The sequence below is a fragment of the Megalobrama amblycephala genome, linkage group LG22 (genome assembly GCF_018812025.1).
Source record: "Megalobrama amblycephala isolate DHTTF-2021 linkage group LG22, ASM1881202v1, whole genome shotgun sequence".
Classification (NCBI taxonomy): Eukaryota; Metazoa; Chordata; class Actinopteri; order Cypriniformes; family Xenocyprididae; genus Megalobrama; species Megalobrama amblycephala.
Window position 1 is genome coordinate 7,969,445 of NC_063065.1, and position 19,666 is coordinate 7,989,110.

Sequence of the window (19,666 nt, forward strand, 5' to 3'; positions counted from 1 at the left end):
AGATAAAATGTTGAGAATAAAGTCATTAAATTACGAGAAAAAACGTATTAAATTATGAGAACAAATTCGTTAAATTTTGAGAAAAATGTTGTTAAATTTTGAGAAAAAAGTCAAGATAAAATGTTGAGAATAAAGTCATTAAATTAACAAATTTATTCTCGTAATTTAACGAATTTATTCTCGTAATTTAATGACTTTTTTCTCGTAATTTAATGAGTTTATTCTGAACATTTTATCTTGACTTTTTTCTCGAAATTTAATGAGTTTGTTCTCGTAATTTAACAACTTTTTTCTCGTAATTTAATGACTTTATTCTCAACGTTTTATTTCGACTTTTTTCTCGAAATTTAACGACATTTTTCTCATATTTTAACGAATTTGTTCTCGTAATTTAATGACTTTATTCTCGTAATTTAATGACTTTATTCTCGTAATTTAACGAGTTTATTCTCAACATTTTATCTCGACCTTTTTCTCGTAATTTAACAAGTTTATTCTCAACATTTTATTTTGATTTTTTTCTCGAAATTTAACGAGTTTTTTCTCGAAATTTAACAACTTTAATCTCGAGATGTTTTTTTTTATTATTATTGCTTGGCCCTAATCCTCTTCCGTATGAGACACTTTAAACCAAATATTTGGAAAATAATTATATATATATATATATATATATATATATATATATATATATATATATATATATATATATATATATATAGTTGTTTACCATTTACTGTAATTTCCTACATTTTAATGTGTCCAGTTAACTGTAGTCTAATTCAGACTCTGTTCTGTTCTGCTTCTGTTTTGCATCAGAAGTTTTGTACCATTTTTCAAGATGTTCTATTTCAGAAGCAGTGTTTGTACTTTCTGTTAGTGTTCGACCTTTGCACATCATTGTCCTGCAGTGTTTACTCTTTAAGAGTCCTGGATCACATCCTGAACACTGTCCCACCTTAGATCAGTACTCTTTATTAGAATGAATTAAAATAAAATGGGAAAACATCAGTGCATGAGCCCTCTGTAACTCTTTGCTTTTTAAAAATATTTTGTTACATAATGAAAGTCACCATAAAGATGTGGTAAAAGATGAGTCCTGCAAAAAGTACTGTGATTTATTATGGCATTTACTGTATTTCAGAGCCACTTTGTATACTGTAATATTGTATTTCTAAAGCTTCTCACATTGAAATTGACCATGTATTCTATTATGAAATAATTCAGTTTTCTTAGTATTTTATATCACTTTTTGCAAAAGTAAATAAAAGAATTCCATTGACCATTTTCAAATATGTTTTCTGCTGACAAATACAATTAAATTATGTAAAAAAATTTGATTTCAAATATTTGCAATTACACTTGATCTGTAGTAAATAGTGCAGAGTAAATAATGTAGGTGTTGAGGATCTGGTCTGGGTTCAGGTGGTCTGCAGCAGGCGTCTGTAGTGTGGTAAGATCTCACGCTGTGGCAGATGCAGTTTAAACTCGAGCGCCACCAGCACAGGAAACTCCAGTGATAAAAGTTCCCTGCGATTCAAACGCAGTCTCTCTTCCAGTTTCTAACGGAAATTGACAGTGAGGAATAATTGAGTCTCTTGCAAAGGGCTTTTCACACTGCACTTAACCCCAGGTTATCACTGTTCTAAACCCTGCTTTTAACCCTGGGTAAAGGTTTCACACTTGTAATTTAGAGGCGGAGCTCCCCCTCTCTGGACATCATGGGTGGAGTTTGACTTAGTCGTCATGGATGGAGTTTGACCTAGTCGTCATGGGTGGAGTTTGACCTAGTCGTTATGGGTGGAGTTTGACCTAGTCGTTATGGGTAGAGTTTGACCTAGTCGTTATGGGTGGAGTTTGACCAAGTCGTCATGGGTGGAGTTTGACCTAGTCGTCATGGGTGGAGTTTGACCTAGTCGTTATGGGTGGAGTTTGACCTAGTCGTTATGGGTAGAGTTTGACTTAGTCGTCATGGATGGAGTTTGACCTAGTCGTTATGGGTGGAGTTTGACCTAGTCCAGCTCCACCTCTCTGGGCGTTATGGGTGGAGTTTGACCTAGTCGTTATGGGTGGAGTTTGACCTAGTTGTTATGGGTGGAGTTTGACCAAGTCGTCATGGGTGGAGTTTGACCTAGTCGTTATGGGTGGAGTTTGACCTAGTCGTTATGGGTAGAGTTTGACCTAGTTGTTATGGGTGGAGTTTGACCAAGTCGTCATGGATGGAGTTTGACTTAGTCGTCATGGGTGGAGTTTGACCTAGTCCAGCTCCACCTCTCTGGGCGTCATGGGTGGAGTTTGACCTAGTCATCATGGATGGAGTTTGACCTAGTCGTCATGGGTGGAGTTTGACCTAGTCGTTATGGGTGGAGTTTGACCTAGTAGTCATGGGTGGAGTTTGACCTAGTCGTCATGGATGGAGTTTGACCTAGTCGTTATGGGTAGAGTTTGACCTAGTCGTTATGGGTAGAGTTTGACCTAGTTGTTATGGGTGGAGTTTGACCAAGTCGTCATGGATGGAGTTTGACCTAGTCGTCATGGGTGGAGTTTGACCTAGTCCAGCTCCACCTCTCTGGGCGTCATGGGTGGAGTTTGACCTAGTCATCATGGATGGAGTTTGACCTAGTCGTCATGGGTGAGTTTGACCTAGTCGTTATGGGTGGAGTTTGACCTAGTTGTTATGGGTGGAGTTTGACCTAGTCCAGCTCCACCTCTCTGGGCGTCATGGGTGGAGTTTGACCTAGTTGTTATGGGTGGAGTTTGACCTAGTCCAGCTCCACCTCTCTGGGCGTCATGGGTGGAGTTTGACCTAGTCATCATGGATGGAGTTTGACCTAGTCGTTATGGGTGGAGTTTGACCTAGTTGTTATGGGTGGAGTTTGACCTAGTCCAGCTCCACCTCTCTGGGCGTCATGGGTGGAGTTTGACCTAGTCGTTATGGGTGGAGTTTGACCTAGTCGTTATGGGTGGTCATTACAGTCATTATGGGTGAAGTTTGACCTAGTCATTATGGGTGGAGTTTGACTTAGTCCAGCTCCACCTCTCTGGGCGTCATGGATGGAGTTTGACCTAGTCGTTATGGGTTGAGTTTGACCTAGTCGTTATGGGTGGAGTTTGATCTAGTCGTTATGGGTGGAGTTTGACCTAGTTGTTATGGGTGGAGTTTGACCTAGTCCAGCTCCACCTCTCTGGGCGTCATGTGTGGAGTTTGACCTAGTCGATATGGGTGGAGTTTGACCTAGTTGTTATGGGTGGAGTTTGACCTAGTCCAGCTCCACCTCTCTGGGCGTCATGGGTGGAGTTTGACCTAGTCGTTATGGGTGGAGTTTGATCTAGTCGTTATGGGTGGAGTTTGACCTAGTTGTTATGAGTGGAGTTTGACCTAGTCTAGCTCCACCTCTCTGGGCGTCATGTGTGGAGTTTGACCTAGTTGTTATGGGTGGAGTTTGACCTAGTTGTTATGGGTGGAGTTTGACCTAGTCATTATGGGTGGAGTTTGACCTAGTCCAGCTCCACCTCTCTGGGCGTCATGGATGGAGTTAGACCTAGTTTAGGTCCCCCTCTCTGGGCGTCATGGGTGGAGTTTGACCTAGTTTAGGTCCCCCTCTCTGGGCGTCATGGGTGGAGTTTGACCTAGTTGTTATGGGTGGAGTTTGACCTAGTTGTTATGGGTGGAGTTTGACCTAGTCGTTATGGGTGGAGTTTGACCTAGTCGTTATGGGTTTTCATTATGGGTGGAGTTTGACCTAGTCCAGCTCCACCTCTCTGGGCGTCATGGATGGAGTTTGACCTAGTCATATAACCCTGTCCATAAAATCAGAGGGAAATGACAGGTAAATAACACTAATGTAGAAGCACCTAACCCTGGTTGTAAGCCTAAACTTGACATTAACTGTAAACCTATCCCTCAAATCTGATTGGCTAATTGGAATGTTATAAACATACCTTTATGTAAACATATCGCGTACGGTGTTCGTCCAGTCAGTGACAGTGACACGGCAAATAAGGATGCCACTAATGTACAGTGTGAAAGGTCAGCTTATGAATACTCAGGAATAAATGTTAACCCCGGGTAAATTATGAGTAAAGTGAAATGTGAAGCAAGATAACCAAGGACTCCATTTACCCGGGTTTAGGATGACCCAGGGTTAAATATTTCAAGTGTGAAAAGACCTTATTAGAAAATCATGGAGCACATATTAATATCATAGTGCTTTACTTACATCTATAAGGTGCTTGACCTCTGGCTTCTTGAGGTCATTGCTTATTTTGGCAGCGAGTAGGATACAAGCTCCAGCGCAAAGTTTGCGATTCTGCTTGTCCAGTTTACCGTGCAGGGCGAGTTTTTCAAAATAGACATGAGCCATAGCAATTGTCGGTTCTTCATACCCACAGTCCTCCTGGGCTAACTTACGGATCTCTCTTTTCAGACTGAGAATGTCAGAATAGAAATAATATGTGATGCAGTTAGATTGTTACAAGATATGAATATTTTTAAGATGTGTATGGAAGCTGGTACCTTCTGATTTTGCTGAGGGTCAGTTGAACATGAGGAAACTTTTCGCTGAATGTTTCGTTCATGTCTTTCTTCAGGTCAGAGGGCTTCACATATTCAATGACCGATGTCTGAAAACATCAACACACAGCAAGGAAATACTTAACAATTTGAACAGTTTCAAATGCTACACTTAATTCATTGTACAAAAAAAGAGTTTTTGATTTCATGATTTTTATAATTTTTTTTATTACAATGATGCCTTTTTTCTTCAATAAGAAGCATTATATTTATCAAGGCTGATATGAAACTGTCATATAATGTTACAATACTAACACTAAGAACTTGTTTGACCAGCTTCATATGTGTCGGCTGATTTTGCTCTCACCATATAAGATGGAAAGACAATCACTCGTTTGTGTTTCCCACATGGCCACTGAGGATCATCCAGAAGATTTGGGTCATAATCATCAATGCTTCTCCCTTTGAATCCTGTTTTATAAAAATATAGGGGAATTCTGGAAATTAAAAAAGAGAAAGATAGGACAGAAAAAAAAAAAATCATTCTAAATGGATGCGCAAATATTTTTACTTATAAATTAATAATATTAATTTATAATACTTTTTTTACTACAACTAATAATAATAATTAATGATGAGCTGATTTTACAATTATCACTCAAAATAACTAAGTTATTAAATTTTAATTAATAAACAAAAACATATTTTTTACTAATACTATAATATTCATTTATAATTTATGAACAGCATTTGCAATTACCACTCAAAATAAAATAAAGTTATTAAATTTAAATACATAAACAAACAAATAAAATTTATCATTTTATTACTAATACTAATAATATTAATTTATAATTGTCACTCAAAATGAAATAATATTAATATTGTACTGACACTAATTTATAATTTATGTACTGCTTAATTATCACTCAAAATAATTTAAGTTTTAAATTCAAATACATAAACAGAAAATATTAATTTATAATATTTTTTACTAATAATAATATTAATGTATAATTTATGAACTGATTTTGCAATTATTGCTCAAAATAAAATAATTTAAGTTATTAAATTTAAATACATAAATAATATTAATTTATAATATTTTTTACTAATACTATAATATTAATTTATATTTTATGAACGGCTTTTGCAATTACCACTCAAAATAAAATAAAGTTATTAAATTTAAATACATAAACAAACAAATAAAATTTATTATTTTTTTACTAATACTAATAATATTAATTTATAATTGTCACTCAAAATGAAATAATTAAATTAAATTATTAATTTAAATACATAAATAATATGAATTTATCATTTTTATTGATACTAATATTAATTTATGAACTGCTTTTGTAATTGTCACTCAAAATAAAATAAATGAAGTTGTTACATTTAAACAAACAAACAAACAAATAATATTTATAATATTTGTACTAACACTAATTTATAATTTATGTACTGCTTAATTATCACTCAAAATAATTTAAGTTTTAAATTCAAATACATAAACAAATAATATTAATTTATAATATTTTTTACTAATACTAATAATATTAATTTATAATTTATGAACTGATTTTGCAATTATTGCTCAAAATAAAATTATTTAAGTTATTAAATTTAAATACATAATATTAATTTATAATATTTTTTACTAATACTATAATATTAATTTATATTTTATGAACGGCTTTTGCAATTGTCACTCAAAATAAAATAATTAAATCAAATTGGTAAATTTAAAGTAAGTAAATGAATAAATAAACAAACAAAAAAGATCATTAATCTTGATATATCTTCTTCACTGACCTCTGCCAGTCTGAGAGAGGACACTACATGCTGGACTCAAAACACATTGTGACCCAGAATGCCGTGCGAAGACGTCAGGGCCACTGCTGTCACTCAAGGCATTCGTGTGAGACAGAAGTTTTGTGTACGACACTGTCTGAGGGGTTGGGGAAAAAATATTAGTCATAAACTGGAATAGATGAAATAAGTCATTTTAAGCAGTTCTGTAAGCAGCAGTGGTTTGTGGAGTGAACCTCACCTTACCCTTGACCCCAAGTTCAACAGCGTCCAGATCAATCACTGCGTCTTCAGTTGCTCCACTGAAGCTCTTCTGATGTCCGCAGTCTAACCTTTCATCGCTGTAGAAAACGGCCGAGTTTGAGACTATCAAATCTAGACCTTCTGATGTAAAAGGAAGCAGGACTCACTTGATCTGACTGGAGTCTCGATAGGGCAGGGCAGAAAACATCCCGTATAAAGCTCTTCTAGCACTGATCAAAACTATCCTATTCAGACAGGAACATAAACATAAGGCACAATTTATTATCATTTAAGAATGTGTTTTCTCTTTCATTAGCATTCAAGTCTTTCACTTTTATCTTTCTTCCTTCCATATCCACTTTTTAATCTGTGGTTTGAAAGAATTATTTAAAATGAATCTACTTTTTTGTCTAGAGTTTGTGTAGAAACGCTGTCATAAACATGTGCTGTTCTCCCCAGAAGTGCCACTTGATCCTGCTGTTGTTCATCTGATTTCAGTCCAGTGAAGCAGATCACACTAAATACTGCAGAACAATAAACAAGTACAATAATATTCAAATGATCTTTTTTTTTCTTCTTTTTTTTTTTTGCCACCTCTAACAAAAACTTGATGAAGACTATGATTGTGAAGCAATCATATTGGCATATTTGGGTTATTAGTATTACTTTTTAATGCTTTATGATTAAATAATAAGAATCCAGTGTTATTTAGTAGTTATTTTAATAATTTTTATTTTCATTTTAGTTAATGTTTTGGTATTTTTTAAAAATAAATATGTCTAGTTTTTATTCATTTTTCATTTCAGTTTTAGTTTAGTTATTTTGGTACTTCAAGTTAAACTAAATGAAAATGAGATGTTTTCTTGGCAACTAGCTGAAATAAAACACATTTAAGTTTTGTTATTGTATTTCAGTTGACAATTTTTTTTTTTTTTTATGGTTTTAGTGTTAGTTCACCCTGATAGGACCTTATTGTAAAGTGTTATCATATTTTTGGTTCAGATATTTGTCAATATCAGTTTTTCATTGTGGTACCTTCCATTGCGAGTGTCATGTTGTCTCATGTTTTTGATGAAATGAACCCGTCTGCTGCTCCTGGGTCGTACGTCACTTATGCAAGTCTTACTGTAAGAGAACGCAGTAGATAATAATTTACATTGTAGGGCTCACACAATCGTTTGTTTAAAGGTCATTTAAAAAAATCTCTAAAGTATTTCAATAGTGCCGTATATTCCAACTGAGGTTTTTAAAAGGAAAAAAAAAATGGCTAGACCTCTGAAGCTCTTTGGAGATGTTCACTTTGGATTCACTGTCCAGAAGAGATGTTCTCACTGTGCTCCCCGTCTGGTCTTCACACTCCTCTTTACTGGAGTGTTGTTCTCCTGAATCCGTTGGAGCAGATGCTGAAAGCATGAATCTGGCTCCATTCTCAGCTTTACCAAGATCTCCATTCGCCTCCACTGGTTTTCCATCCAGAGAGATTGTGTTCAGGAAAGAGAGAGCCGCCTGCCTCTGTCTGCGATCCATCTCAGCAGGTCATCGTAAGAAAAGAAACCCTGACTGAAAGCGCTGCTCCCTGCAGCTGTCCTCTCCTTAAGTCAAGCACACTTCAAGAGTCACGCATGGCTTTTTTCATTTGGAATCAAGTGGCGAGCCAACACAGTACAAGAAATGATGCTCAAAATTAAAGGAGACCTATAATACCCTTTTTCACGAGATGTAATATAAGTCTCTGGTGTTCCCAGAATGTGTCTGTGAAGTTTCAGCTCAAAATCCCCCACAGATCATTTATTATAGCTTGTCAAATTTGCCCCTATTTGGGTGTGAGCAAAAACACGCTGTTTTTGTGCGTGTCCCTTTAAATGCAAATGAGCTGCTGCTCCCGCCCCCTTTCCAGAAGAGGGCGGAGCTTAAACAGATCACGCTTCAGTTGCTCAGCAACAACAAAGCTGGAGAATCTCACGCAGCCAAAATGAGGATTGTCAGTAACGGTGTTCAGCCTTACATTGTTCAAACCGGAGTCGACACTGATGGAGAGATTCAGGAAGAAGTTACAACTTTTAGAATGAAACTAGACGTTTCTGAATGGTTAGTGGATAAATTTATGTAGTTGCTGTGGAGTTTATTCAACTCATCGACTAGCATGTGCTGTCATGTTAATCTTTTGTTCAAATCCAGTGTTGAATTGACCCTCGTTTGTGAAGCAGTCCGGCATAAAGTGACGGCATGACAACAACACTCTACTACAACAACTCTTCCTCTTCTCTAAAGCAGCCCAACATGGCTTCACCCCCTTTGTTGTGTGTTCTCAGGGGTGGGGTTTATGTAAATTTTGGGGTTTGTGATGTCACCAACCTGGGAAGCTCATTGTAGTCCCTACCAGCCGTTTGTTGTAGTCCTTAAAAAGCGAATTTTTTAAAAGAAAATATCTCCTGTTGCATTGAACTTTGAGCGTCATAACTTTGCAGATGTTGTTTATGCTCAAACAGCAACATTACACACTAACTAAAGTTTAAAAAAGTGAAATCATAATCAACCACCCCTTTAAGCAAAAATATCATTTAAATTAAACATTTACATGTATTAATTGAATTACATAGGCCTTAAAAATATACACTATTCAGAATATTGAATAGAAAAATTACATACAGTAAATGTATAAACAGCAGAAAGGTGATTTATGACCATTGTGCTCAGTAAAATAAATCTTTTCTCCATCACTGTTAAAAGCTAATTTATTTAATTATGGTAACAATCATGTTTAGATACACTGTAAACAAATGCACTTAAAAAAAGATTTATTATGATCTTATTACAGTAACATTTAAAGAATTTTTTTTTACAAAGTACAAAGTCAAGCATACAAAATGTAAATTATTTACTTAGTTCAAAAAATCCTCTAGACAAAATAAGGTTTGTTTATTAATCAAAATCATTTAGTAAAATCTGAGGACACTGAATTACTCAGTGTAACACAAATACAATTAAAATAAATTAAAATAAGCAGCTGTGATTCAGGACATGAGCAGATAGAAGAGATTCACTTTCAACCAACATTTCCTCTTTATCCATTTAGTCCCAGTGGAGTTTTTAAATCCCATCTGAAGTCATAACGGATCGACTCAGTGCTGCTGTTTTTGGGACTTGACTTTCGGTGAGAACATGGCGAGGTACGGTCGTCTCCTGCGTATCCGCACGTCCGGCTGGTCGTCCTCTTTGATGTATCCTGTTGAGAGCAAAGCAATGAATGTTACCTAAATGCTTCAATGACCAACATAAACTGAAAAAAATATTTTTACAAATGCAGCAAAGCTTTTTTAGTTTTATATAGTTCTTAATAGTGCAAGATCCATTTCTTTCTATTTGTCAAAATGACATAATGCAGAACCTCTTTCCACACAGGTCTGTGTCGACGGGAAGCCCACTTCCCAGAAGTTCTCCGGAGTGGAAGGAGGAATGTAGCGGTAGCGATGCCGTGAACAGGACGACAGTTTTTTCTGCTTCTCTTCCTCTGGAAGGTGCGCATAATACTGAAACAACAGAATGGTCTTAATTACAACATTTGTAATTATTGATGCTATGATTATTTAGACAAAGTAGATATATAGTTGGTCATATACTGTATAAACTGACTCACAATTTCACACTCTTTACAATAGTGGCCTTTTAGTTTTCTCCTTTCGTCTTTCTTACGCACAACTTCCACACAAGCAAAAGACTTATTCCTGGAATAGAAAGCAAAACATGTACAATGTCTTTAAAAGGTGAATTATATATATATATATATATATATAAAAATATTACATCTCAATGATACTAAAGTTACAACGTTTCAAACTCAAATTTATCTGTATATTCATTTTCACAATATAAATTTTTCCTAAGCAGCTAAAAAACATTTATTACCAAAAAAAGCATCATATATTCCTCACCTGCTAGATGTATCACCATCAGATGTCACTCGCTTCAGGTCTGCAGGCCGGCGGAATTCCTCTGAACAATCGCAATATGTTTATTAAAAAGGTTTAAAACATGCAGGACAAATACAACAAAGCTTCTGGAAAACTGTGTCTGCTATTTGGAATTGATTCGAAAATGAAACTACCTGCAGCCACTTGTTCTTCTTCATTATCATCTTCCTCTCTCTCCTCCTCGTACGTACTGTCTTGTTTAGGAACTGAGCTCTCGTCCTGTGGACAAGACTCATATTCTCCGTACCCTGTCTTATCGAAGATGTCAGCAAGGCTGTCGTTTGCCTTCTGCCCAATTCCTGTTGATCAATCACATGTAGAAGTTGGCAGCTCAGACATTAATCCGAAGCTACAAATCAAATCAGCTGTTCGTTCATATAATACCAGTGGTTTGGGATTGTCCCGTCCTCGTCTGGCCTCTCAGCAGTAGACTGTGACTCACAAATGTGCAGTCAGTGTCCATCGTTTCTAAGTCTGCTCTGAATCTGGCCTAGAACAATTTGGGAAAAACAAATGTCACTAATGCAAACATGTTATATAAACATAGTGAATGGGTGTTTAAGGATTAGTTCACTCTCAGAATTAAAATTTCCTGATAATTTACTCACCCCCATGTCATCCAAGATGTCTTTCTTTCTTCAGTTGAAAAGAAATTAAGGTTTTTGAGGAAAACATTCCAGGATTTTTCTCCATATAGTGGACTTCAATGGGGACCAACGGGTTGAAGGTCCAAATGTCAGTTTCAGTGCAGCTTCAAAGAGCTCTACATGATCCCAGACGAGGAATAAAGGTCTTATCTAGAGAAACGATCTGTCATTTTCTAAAAAAAATAAAAATTATATACTTTTTAACCACAAATGCTCGTCTTGCACTGCTCTGCGATGCGCCAAGCATTACGTAATCATGTTGGAAAGGTCACGCGGAAGTACCGAGCAAGTGTTTACAAAGCGAATGTGCAAAGACTAAGTGAAATGGCCTTTACAAAAAAAAGGTAAAACAACTATGTCGGACGATTTTGAAGTTGGAGGAGAAAATGAGATTTTTTTCGCCCTTCCGCCTTTGTCACGAGTGACCTTTCCAATGTGATAACATAATGCATGGCGTATCGCAGAGCAGTGCAAGACGAGCATTTGTAGTTAAAAAGTATATACGTTTTTATTTATTTATTTTTTTTAGAAAATGACCGATTGTTTCACTATATAAGTCCCTTATTCCTCGTCTGGGATCATGTAGAGCGCTTTGAAGCTGCACTGAAACTGCAATTTGGACCTTCAACCCGTTAAACCCCATTGAAGTCCACTATATGGAGAAAAATCCTGTAATGTTTTCCTCAAAAACCTTCATTTCTTTTCGACTGAAGAAAGACATGAACATCTTGGATGACATGGGGGTGAGTAAATTATCAGGAAATTTCAATTCTGAAGTGAACTAATCCTTTAATGCATCCTTACTGAATATATTATAACATATTAGTTTATTTATATAAATATGGTGGATCAAAATAAAAATGTTTCAGAATTAATTTTCAGTGTATATTAGTACCTCTGGTTGAGGAGAGCTCTCTGTATCATACTGAGCCAGATCAACTCCTGGATCCACACTCCAGCTCTGATCTGTCATCAAATAAAGACCATCAGAAAAATGATTCATCATGAACTACTCAAGATTATCAGTTAACTATTATGGCAAACTGTTCATAATGGATCTATATTACCATATGGAAAAGGTGTGTTTTGGTTCTGAAGAGAACTTTTGCGAGGTGTGTGCTGGTCCAAACATTTCCGCCTCTTTGTATCCTACAAAAATAATAGTCACATAAAATTCGAAAACTTATACTTTTATGTAAAACTGTAAATCAGGTGTTGTGTCTGTATCGCTTCAGTGTGCTTGTGTCTAACCGTTGTTTCCTGATTCTTGCTCTCTTTATGACCATTAGCCGGAGTGGAAGCAAATATCATCCCCTTGATTTCCGTCTCATCAGGATCATCCAGGCTGGAATCAGAAATCTTCTCTTCTCTTTTCTGTTTTCTCTTTCCGTTAACTGGCACGTGTGTGCTGTTGTTTGAAGGTGTGCGTGGAATGTCGTCTGTGGGCGGCTGCTGTTGCTCTCGAGAAACCAATGGACGGCGATGCAAAATGGACGGAGAATCGTCATTCTGGACTGCAGTGATGCTGGAACAAAAATGTAAAAAAGCAACAACAGCTTTTATAATGAAGCATTTCAGTTCCAGACAACGTTTCTCTCTCACTGGTCATTATTGAGAGTTCAAATGGTAGTTTGTTTGGATTAAGAGTGTGTTGTTACATGTTTGTGCAGTCATGTGACTCAGTTTGTTGGCCTCGTTCAGTGTGTGGTAAAGTGTGAAGATCATCATCCTCATCGAACTGGAGGAAAAACACATTGGATAAGTGAACACACACTCCCGAATGCTGCCAGTGTGGATATATAGAGGTTTTCTGTACATAATTAAGCATTTTCTAGATCATTTTCAAAATGCACAACTGAAACTAAACCTGAAAGGGCATACTGGGATACAATGAATGACTAGGATGTATAATCAAACTATAGTTAAGATAAGGTAAGGCAGAACCTGCTCTGGATGGGCGTCTATACGGCAGGTCTCAGGAACCACCATCCTAAAATGTTTCTTGTTATTAGGCTCTGAAATAAAAAACACATTGAATATATGCTTACTAAGAACATCTTCAAAAAACATGTTGCTTAAGGAACATTACAAAATTCTAAAAACTTTTAACAAGTGCTTATTTAGGTTTAAGGAAAATACCTTTAAACTCATACAAAATCTTATTGATTAGACACAACTATATGTATTAATATGAATTGCAGATGAAGATCAGCTTATAATACCTGCAATACAAGTCACATCCATTTCACATGTCTCAGCAACAAGCACACCATTGCCATTACAGCCGAAGGGCACAAATGGATCTCCTCGCCTGGGTTCTGTATTTAGAAAAAAAAATAAAAAATTTATATATATATTATACACAGTCAAACCAAAACATTTCATTCATTAATACAGTTTCAATAGTGAATCAAATATTCACTATAGTTTACAAAAATGGCAATAAAATATGACAAGATCTCAGAGTTAAACTGTGTCAGAAACAATTAACAACAATTTTAATGATTTAATAAAACAATCTTAATGATGTCAGATAACACTTAAGCAAAACATGGTCAGGTCAAAGTGTCTGAATAATTTTTGGTTCCAAAATTTGTATCAATTTCCACTGTATGAAGAATTTTTGGGTATAATATGTCACAGTTTACTTTATTTTGCTATAGTGTATATATATAGTGTTTGACTGTATGTATATATATATATATATATATATATATATATATGTGTGTGTGTGTGTGTGTGTTTTTAAAAATAGCTGTTAATTATCTAAATTAATATATAGCTATTTATTATAATATCAAAATTCATAACTGAATAAATAAAAATTATAGATGTATGTATACGCATATTATATATATATATATATATATATATATATATATATATATATATATACACACAATAATACAATTAATATTAAAATAGCTGTTTATTAGCTAAACTAATATAGTTTAAAATCAATAACTAAATAAAAATTATAGATGCATGTATGTATATATACAGTACAGTCCAAAAGTTTGGAACCACTAAGATTTTTTATGTTTTTAAAAGAAGTTTCGTCTGCTCACCAAGGCTACATTTATTTAATTAAAAATACAGTAAAAAAACAGTAATATTGTGAAATATTATTACAATTTAAAATAACTGTTTTCTATTTGAATATATTTCACAAAGTAATTTATTCCTGTGATGGCAAAGCTGAATTTTCAGCATCGTTACTCCAGTCTTCAGTGTCACATGATCCTTCAGAAATCATTCTAATATGCTGATCTGCTGCTCAAGAAACATTTAATGTGTACAATTGTACAAAATATTTGTGTACAATACTTTTTTTCAGGATTATTTGATGAATAGAAAGTTCAAAAGAACAGTGTTTATCTGAAATCTAATCTTTTGTAACATTATAAATGTCTTTACTGCCACTTTTGATTGATTTAATGCATCCTTGCTGAATAAAAGTATTCATTTCTTTAATTTCTTTTCAAAAAAATAAAAATAAAAATTCTTACTGACCCCAAACTTTTGAACGGTAGTGTATAATACTACAGAAGCTTTGTATTTCAGATAAATGCTGTTCTTTTGAACTTTCTATTCATCAAGGAATCCTGAAAAAAAAAAGTACACAACTGTTTTCAACATTGAAAATAATCATAAATGTTTATTGAGCAGCAAATCACCATATTAGAATGATTTCTGAAGGATCATGTGACACTGAAGACTGGAGTAACGATGCTGAAAATTCAGCTTTGCATCACAGGAATAAATTACTTTGTCAAATATATTTAAATAGTACACAGTTATTTTAAATTGTAATAATATTTCAAAATATTACTGTTTTTTACTGTATTTTTAATTAAATAAATGTAGCCTTGGTGAGCAGACGAAACTTCTTTTAAAAACATTAAAAATCTTAGTGGTTCCAAACTTTTGGACTGTACTGTATATATATATATATATATATATATATATATATATATATATATATATATATATATATATATATATGCACATGTATATATTTATATACTATAATTAAAAACCAATAACTATAATATATATATAATTTTTATTAAAATAGCAGTTAAATAGCTAAATTAATACAATGTTATTTATATATATTTAAAAACTAGAACCTAAAAGTATAAATAAATACTCTCTAATGAAAGAATTATTAAATCAGAATGGAAGAAAAAGAATTATGGGATGTATATATTAATATATAAAATATCTAATTAGTGGATGTCATGCATAACGTCATTGTCATTTGGAGTCTTAATCCTCATTTTAAATTTCTCACGAGAGAGTGACAGTGGTGTCTCGGCGTAGCGGACGTGGTTCTGCTCTTTCCGTCGTTTCATCTTGCTGGCAACCGGTAAAGAAAGCGGACGATGAGGAGAGTCTGGGATCATCCCCTCCTCTGCCTCAGAAGACACATTCTGCGGAGAACTAAACACACACAAAGACATCAGACGCTCATGTGATGCACCTTATCAATATTCATGTTAGGTTTCATTTGACTCACCTAGACTTTCTAAGTCGCTCTAGCTCAAGACTCAGTCTCCTGTTTTCATCTTTCAGAGTCTTCCTCTCTGCCTCTAAACTCAACAACACGCACATTACAGGGTTGATGCTAATAGACTGATAAACATGCTGAGTCACAATATGATAATGCATAATAATAATACATCAGAAAACAAAAATCCTCACCAAGCTCAGATATGACAGACAAATTTTTCTGATTAGTGTCTTTAAACTCAGCATTTGTTGTTTTAATCTGTTTCTCCGTCACAGCACAACGATCACATGGTCCAGAACACACCCTAAACACAGAGACAAAGAAAACTTAAACTTTCAGAACAAAATGAGGATAATATAAAAAAAAGTCATATGTTGCTAAAGAGTTATAAAATGTCCTTTTCAGAGCACCTGTCCTCTAACTGTCTGATCTTCTCCTGCAGGATCTTCTGTTGCTCTCGTAACTGCTGGTTCTTGCTGTGAAATTCACTCAGTCTCTGAGCATCTCTGAGAGGGAAGCCGTATTATTACAGTTAGAGATCATGTTTGACATTTATTATATACAGAATTATTCAACCAGAAGAAAGTCTCTAAAAGTCCTTCAAAATTTTAATGATCAGTCTACTTATAAGTCGCTAAATTGAACTGATTTATAAAAACCTTCATGCAGTTTTGAGCAACGATATGTTATTATACGGTATAAGCCGTAGACTTACAGACAGCGCTCTCTCTTCAGTTTGGTTATTTTTGCCTGTAGTTCTGAAAATGAGAAAATATTTTGTCAGTGCACATCTCATATAGTTAAGCTTTTAATAAATTATTATTAAATAAACTGATTTCATAGGGCCCTTATGTACATTATTATGAACTAGTATTTACAGTAACTTTTCGAATCTAATGCATTAAAGGATTAGTTTGCTAATCTAACAAGAAAAATGCTAATCTAACAAGAAAAATGTTAGATTTATATATATTTATATGTAATATAAAATATATATAAATAAATATATATATTATATATAAATATTTAATATATATATTTATTTAAACATGCATATATTTCTTAAATATATACATGTATGTGTCTGTATTTATATATACATAATTATTATACACAAAACACACATATATTACGTAAACACAGACTTTTATTTTGCAAACAATTAATCGCGATTAATCGTTGCACATCCCTACTTTAGAATTAAAATTTCCTGATAATTTACTCATCCCCCCATGTCATCAAAGATGTTTATGTCTTTTTTGTTCTTTTACAGTCAAAAAGAAATTAAGGTTTTCGAAGAAAAGATTCCAGGATTTTTCTCCATATAGTCAGTGTTGCCAAGAATTGGGCTACTTTTACACTGTTGCCACGGGTTTTTTTTCATGTCCGCGGGTTGAATCGACCCAAAATAACATGATATTTAGCCCCTGGAATGGGATTTTACCAGGGGAGCTCCACCAAAAACATGAATTTTACCCCCCAGAGAGCAAATTTTAATGTGGGACCACCCCTGAAATGTGATTGGGCTAGTTTTGAGGAGCAATTGGGCGGGTTTTGTTGTGAAAACCTGGCAACCCTGCATATAGTGGCGCATCGCAGAGCTAGTGCAAGACAAGCATTTGTGGTTAAAAAGTATAATTTTTTTTTTTTTTTAGAAAATAACCAATCGTTTCGCTAGATAAGACCCTTATTCCTCGTCTGGGATCATGTAGAGCTCTTTGAAGCTGCACTGAAACTGACATTTGGACCTTCAACCCGTTGAACCCCAGTGAAGTCCTGGAATGTTTTGTTCAAAAACCTTGATTTCTTTTCGAATGAAGAAAGAAAGACATGAACATCTTGGATGACATGGAGGTGAGTAAATTATCAGGTAATTGTAATTCTAAAATAAACTAATCCTTTAATAGATTAATGAAATTTGAACACATGTGGCAAATAGAAATGTAACAGTTTCTGAATCTACAGTTTTGTTTTTTTAAATGGAAGCCCATTTCCGCTAGCCTGACTACGTCAGACTTCCTACTTCCGCTCAATTTCATTTCGCTTCTGTACTCAGTCTGATACAGCGTCATAGCTTTGTGTTTGCCACCGGTCTGGAAACAGCCGGGCCAATCAACGAACAGAGGGCGGGCTGAGAGCCGTGACGTAGATGCTAAGCGCCGAGTTTTACATTGTAGGTTAGAGAAATCGAAAACCGAAACGACCGCGGAAATGGGAAACGAGACACGGGATGCAAACTTCGGGATGCATTAACTTCGCATAATCTGCAAAAGTCGTTTACAGCCATGTTCACTCCGGTATTTCGCTCACATCATCATGTGTTTACAACAGGTTTACAGTGGAAGTTCAATCATAGATTTGAGTTCGATGCATGATGTCTGTGCTTCGATGCGGCTGTACAGGCGGATAACATACGTCATAACTAAACGTATCTGATTGGCTTACGGGTAACCAATGATTTTAAACTTCAGACAAGCGTCCCCTAGCGAGAGAGAAAACACTTCTCTATTATGCCATTCCAGACTCTGTCTACGAAGCAAAGTGAAGTAGCAGAGTCTGGTATTACCAGGCTACATTTCCGCCACATATGAAAAAAATCATGCTTTAGTACATCTTAAAAGACAAAATAATAATTCATAAATCATAATTATGATAAAAAGTCGAAATTACGACAAAAGTCAATTATGACAAATTGAAATTATGACATATTAGAGGATTAGTTCACTTTCAAATTAAAATTTCCTGATAATTTACTCGCAGATGAATCGCCTTCGATAATGAACTTTGCGTGGCTTTTCAGTGATCTACGGCTCTGTCTATTAAATGCCGCTCCATTTGAAAGCAGGTGATGGCGATTTAGCGGTAATCAGGGAACCGGCTTTACTGACGAAATGCACGTGACAATCTCATGCGATATATCGTGCAGCCCTACTCTCTTCTTCTTCTCTATTAAAATTACGGCAGTGTAGACACTGCTAAGTGTATTACTGCCCTCCACAGGTCAAAGTTTGAACCAATTGTTATATACTTGCACTAACATATTGTATATGACAATTAGTTCAAACTTTGACCTGAGGAGGGCAGTAATACACTTAGCAGTGTCTACACTGCTGGAATTCAAATAGAGAAGAAGAAGAGAGCTAGTTCAGGATGAGCATTTATGGTTAAAACGTATAAAATAAAATAAAAAATAGAAAATGAGTGATGGTTTCTCTAGATAAGACCCTTATTTCTCGTCTGGGATCGCTGTAAACTGTAATTTTGACCTTCAAGCGTTTGGGCTCCACTGAAGATGGAGAAAATTATTTTCCTTTCGACTGAAGAGAGAAAGACATGAACATCTTGGATGACATGGGGGTGAATAAATTATCAGGAAAATTTAATTTGACAGTGAACTAATCCTTTAAGTCATAATGACGTACTAAAAAAAACATCGAAATTATGAGAATTTCGACTTTTTATTTCATAATAACGACATAATCAAGTCATAATTATGATTTACTAAAGCATGACATTTTCTTATGTGCAGTTTTTAACTGTACAGACAGACAAAGAAAGGTTTCGCTTGTACCTTGCAGTGAAGAGTCATGCAGTTCCCTCACGGCGGTCAGCAGATCCTGGAGTTTCTCTCTGGAGTCTGCAGCAGGAGTGCTGGAAGCAGGACTCAGATCTGAAGTGCTCATCCTCAATCAGTCTATCAGACTCCTTCAGTCTGATCAGTTTCACTCAGACACAAGTGACAAAGACATAAAGTTCACTATCTCACATTTCTCATACCCGATAGACTAATATATTCCTTTTGGCTGTTTCGAGAACGACATCATGCGCTAGATGTATAAGAACAAAACAAGGTACGTTACGTTTATTAAAAATAGAAATGAGCGTCGAAGAGCTCATGAAATTTCTATTCCTTCATGTAAACATTCAGATTCCGCGCCTTAGTGAGGGATTCTGGGAGTTCAGC

The 19,666-nt window shown here is 35.0% G+C and overlaps 2 protein-coding genes across 2 annotated transcripts; both read right to left on the bottom strand.

The window, feature by feature from the left end:
• Nucleotides 1-1,142: 1,142 nt before the first annotated feature.
• LOC125258360 (CDK5 and ABL1 enzyme substrate 1-like) lies at nucleotides 1,143-8,395 on the bottom strand. The gene is made up of 9 exons (XM_048175264.1): nucleotides 7,842-8,395; nucleotides 7,604-7,693; nucleotides 6,736-6,813; nucleotides 6,567-6,666; nucleotides 6,329-6,464; nucleotides 4,878-4,981; nucleotides 4,514-4,620; nucleotides 4,218-4,425; nucleotides 1,143-1,559 (listed from the first exon to the last, which is right to left on the bottom strand). The coding sequence occupies exons 1-9, from the start codon at nucleotides 8,093-8,095 to the stop codon at nucleotides 1,419-1,421; spliced, it is 1,218 nt and encodes a 405-aa protein (XP_048031221.1). The 5' UTR covers nucleotides 8,096-8,395; the 3' UTR covers nucleotides 1,143-1,418.
• Nucleotides 8,396-9,349: 954 nt separating this feature from the next.
• On the bottom strand, nucleotides 9,350-19,642 carry rbbp8 (retinoblastoma binding protein 8). The gene is made up of 18 exons (XM_048175254.1): nucleotides 19,274-19,642; nucleotides 16,418-16,460; nucleotides 16,113-16,208; nucleotides 15,894-16,006; nucleotides 15,709-15,781; nucleotides 15,484-15,632; nucleotides 13,409-13,504; nucleotides 13,131-13,201; nucleotides 12,845-12,924; nucleotides 12,438-12,711; nucleotides 12,254-12,335; nucleotides 12,082-12,152; nucleotides 10,924-11,029; nucleotides 10,674-10,838; nucleotides 10,501-10,561; nucleotides 10,206-10,293; nucleotides 9,957-10,098; nucleotides 9,350-9,794 (listed from the first exon to the last, which is right to left on the bottom strand). Exons 1-18 carry the CDS (start codon nucleotides 19,383-19,385, stop codon nucleotides 9,691-9,693), a joined length of 1,926 nt encoding a protein of 641 aa, XP_048031211.1. The 5' UTR covers nucleotides 19,386-19,642; the 3' UTR covers nucleotides 9,350-9,690.
• Nucleotides 19,643-19,666: the final 24 nt, after the last annotated feature.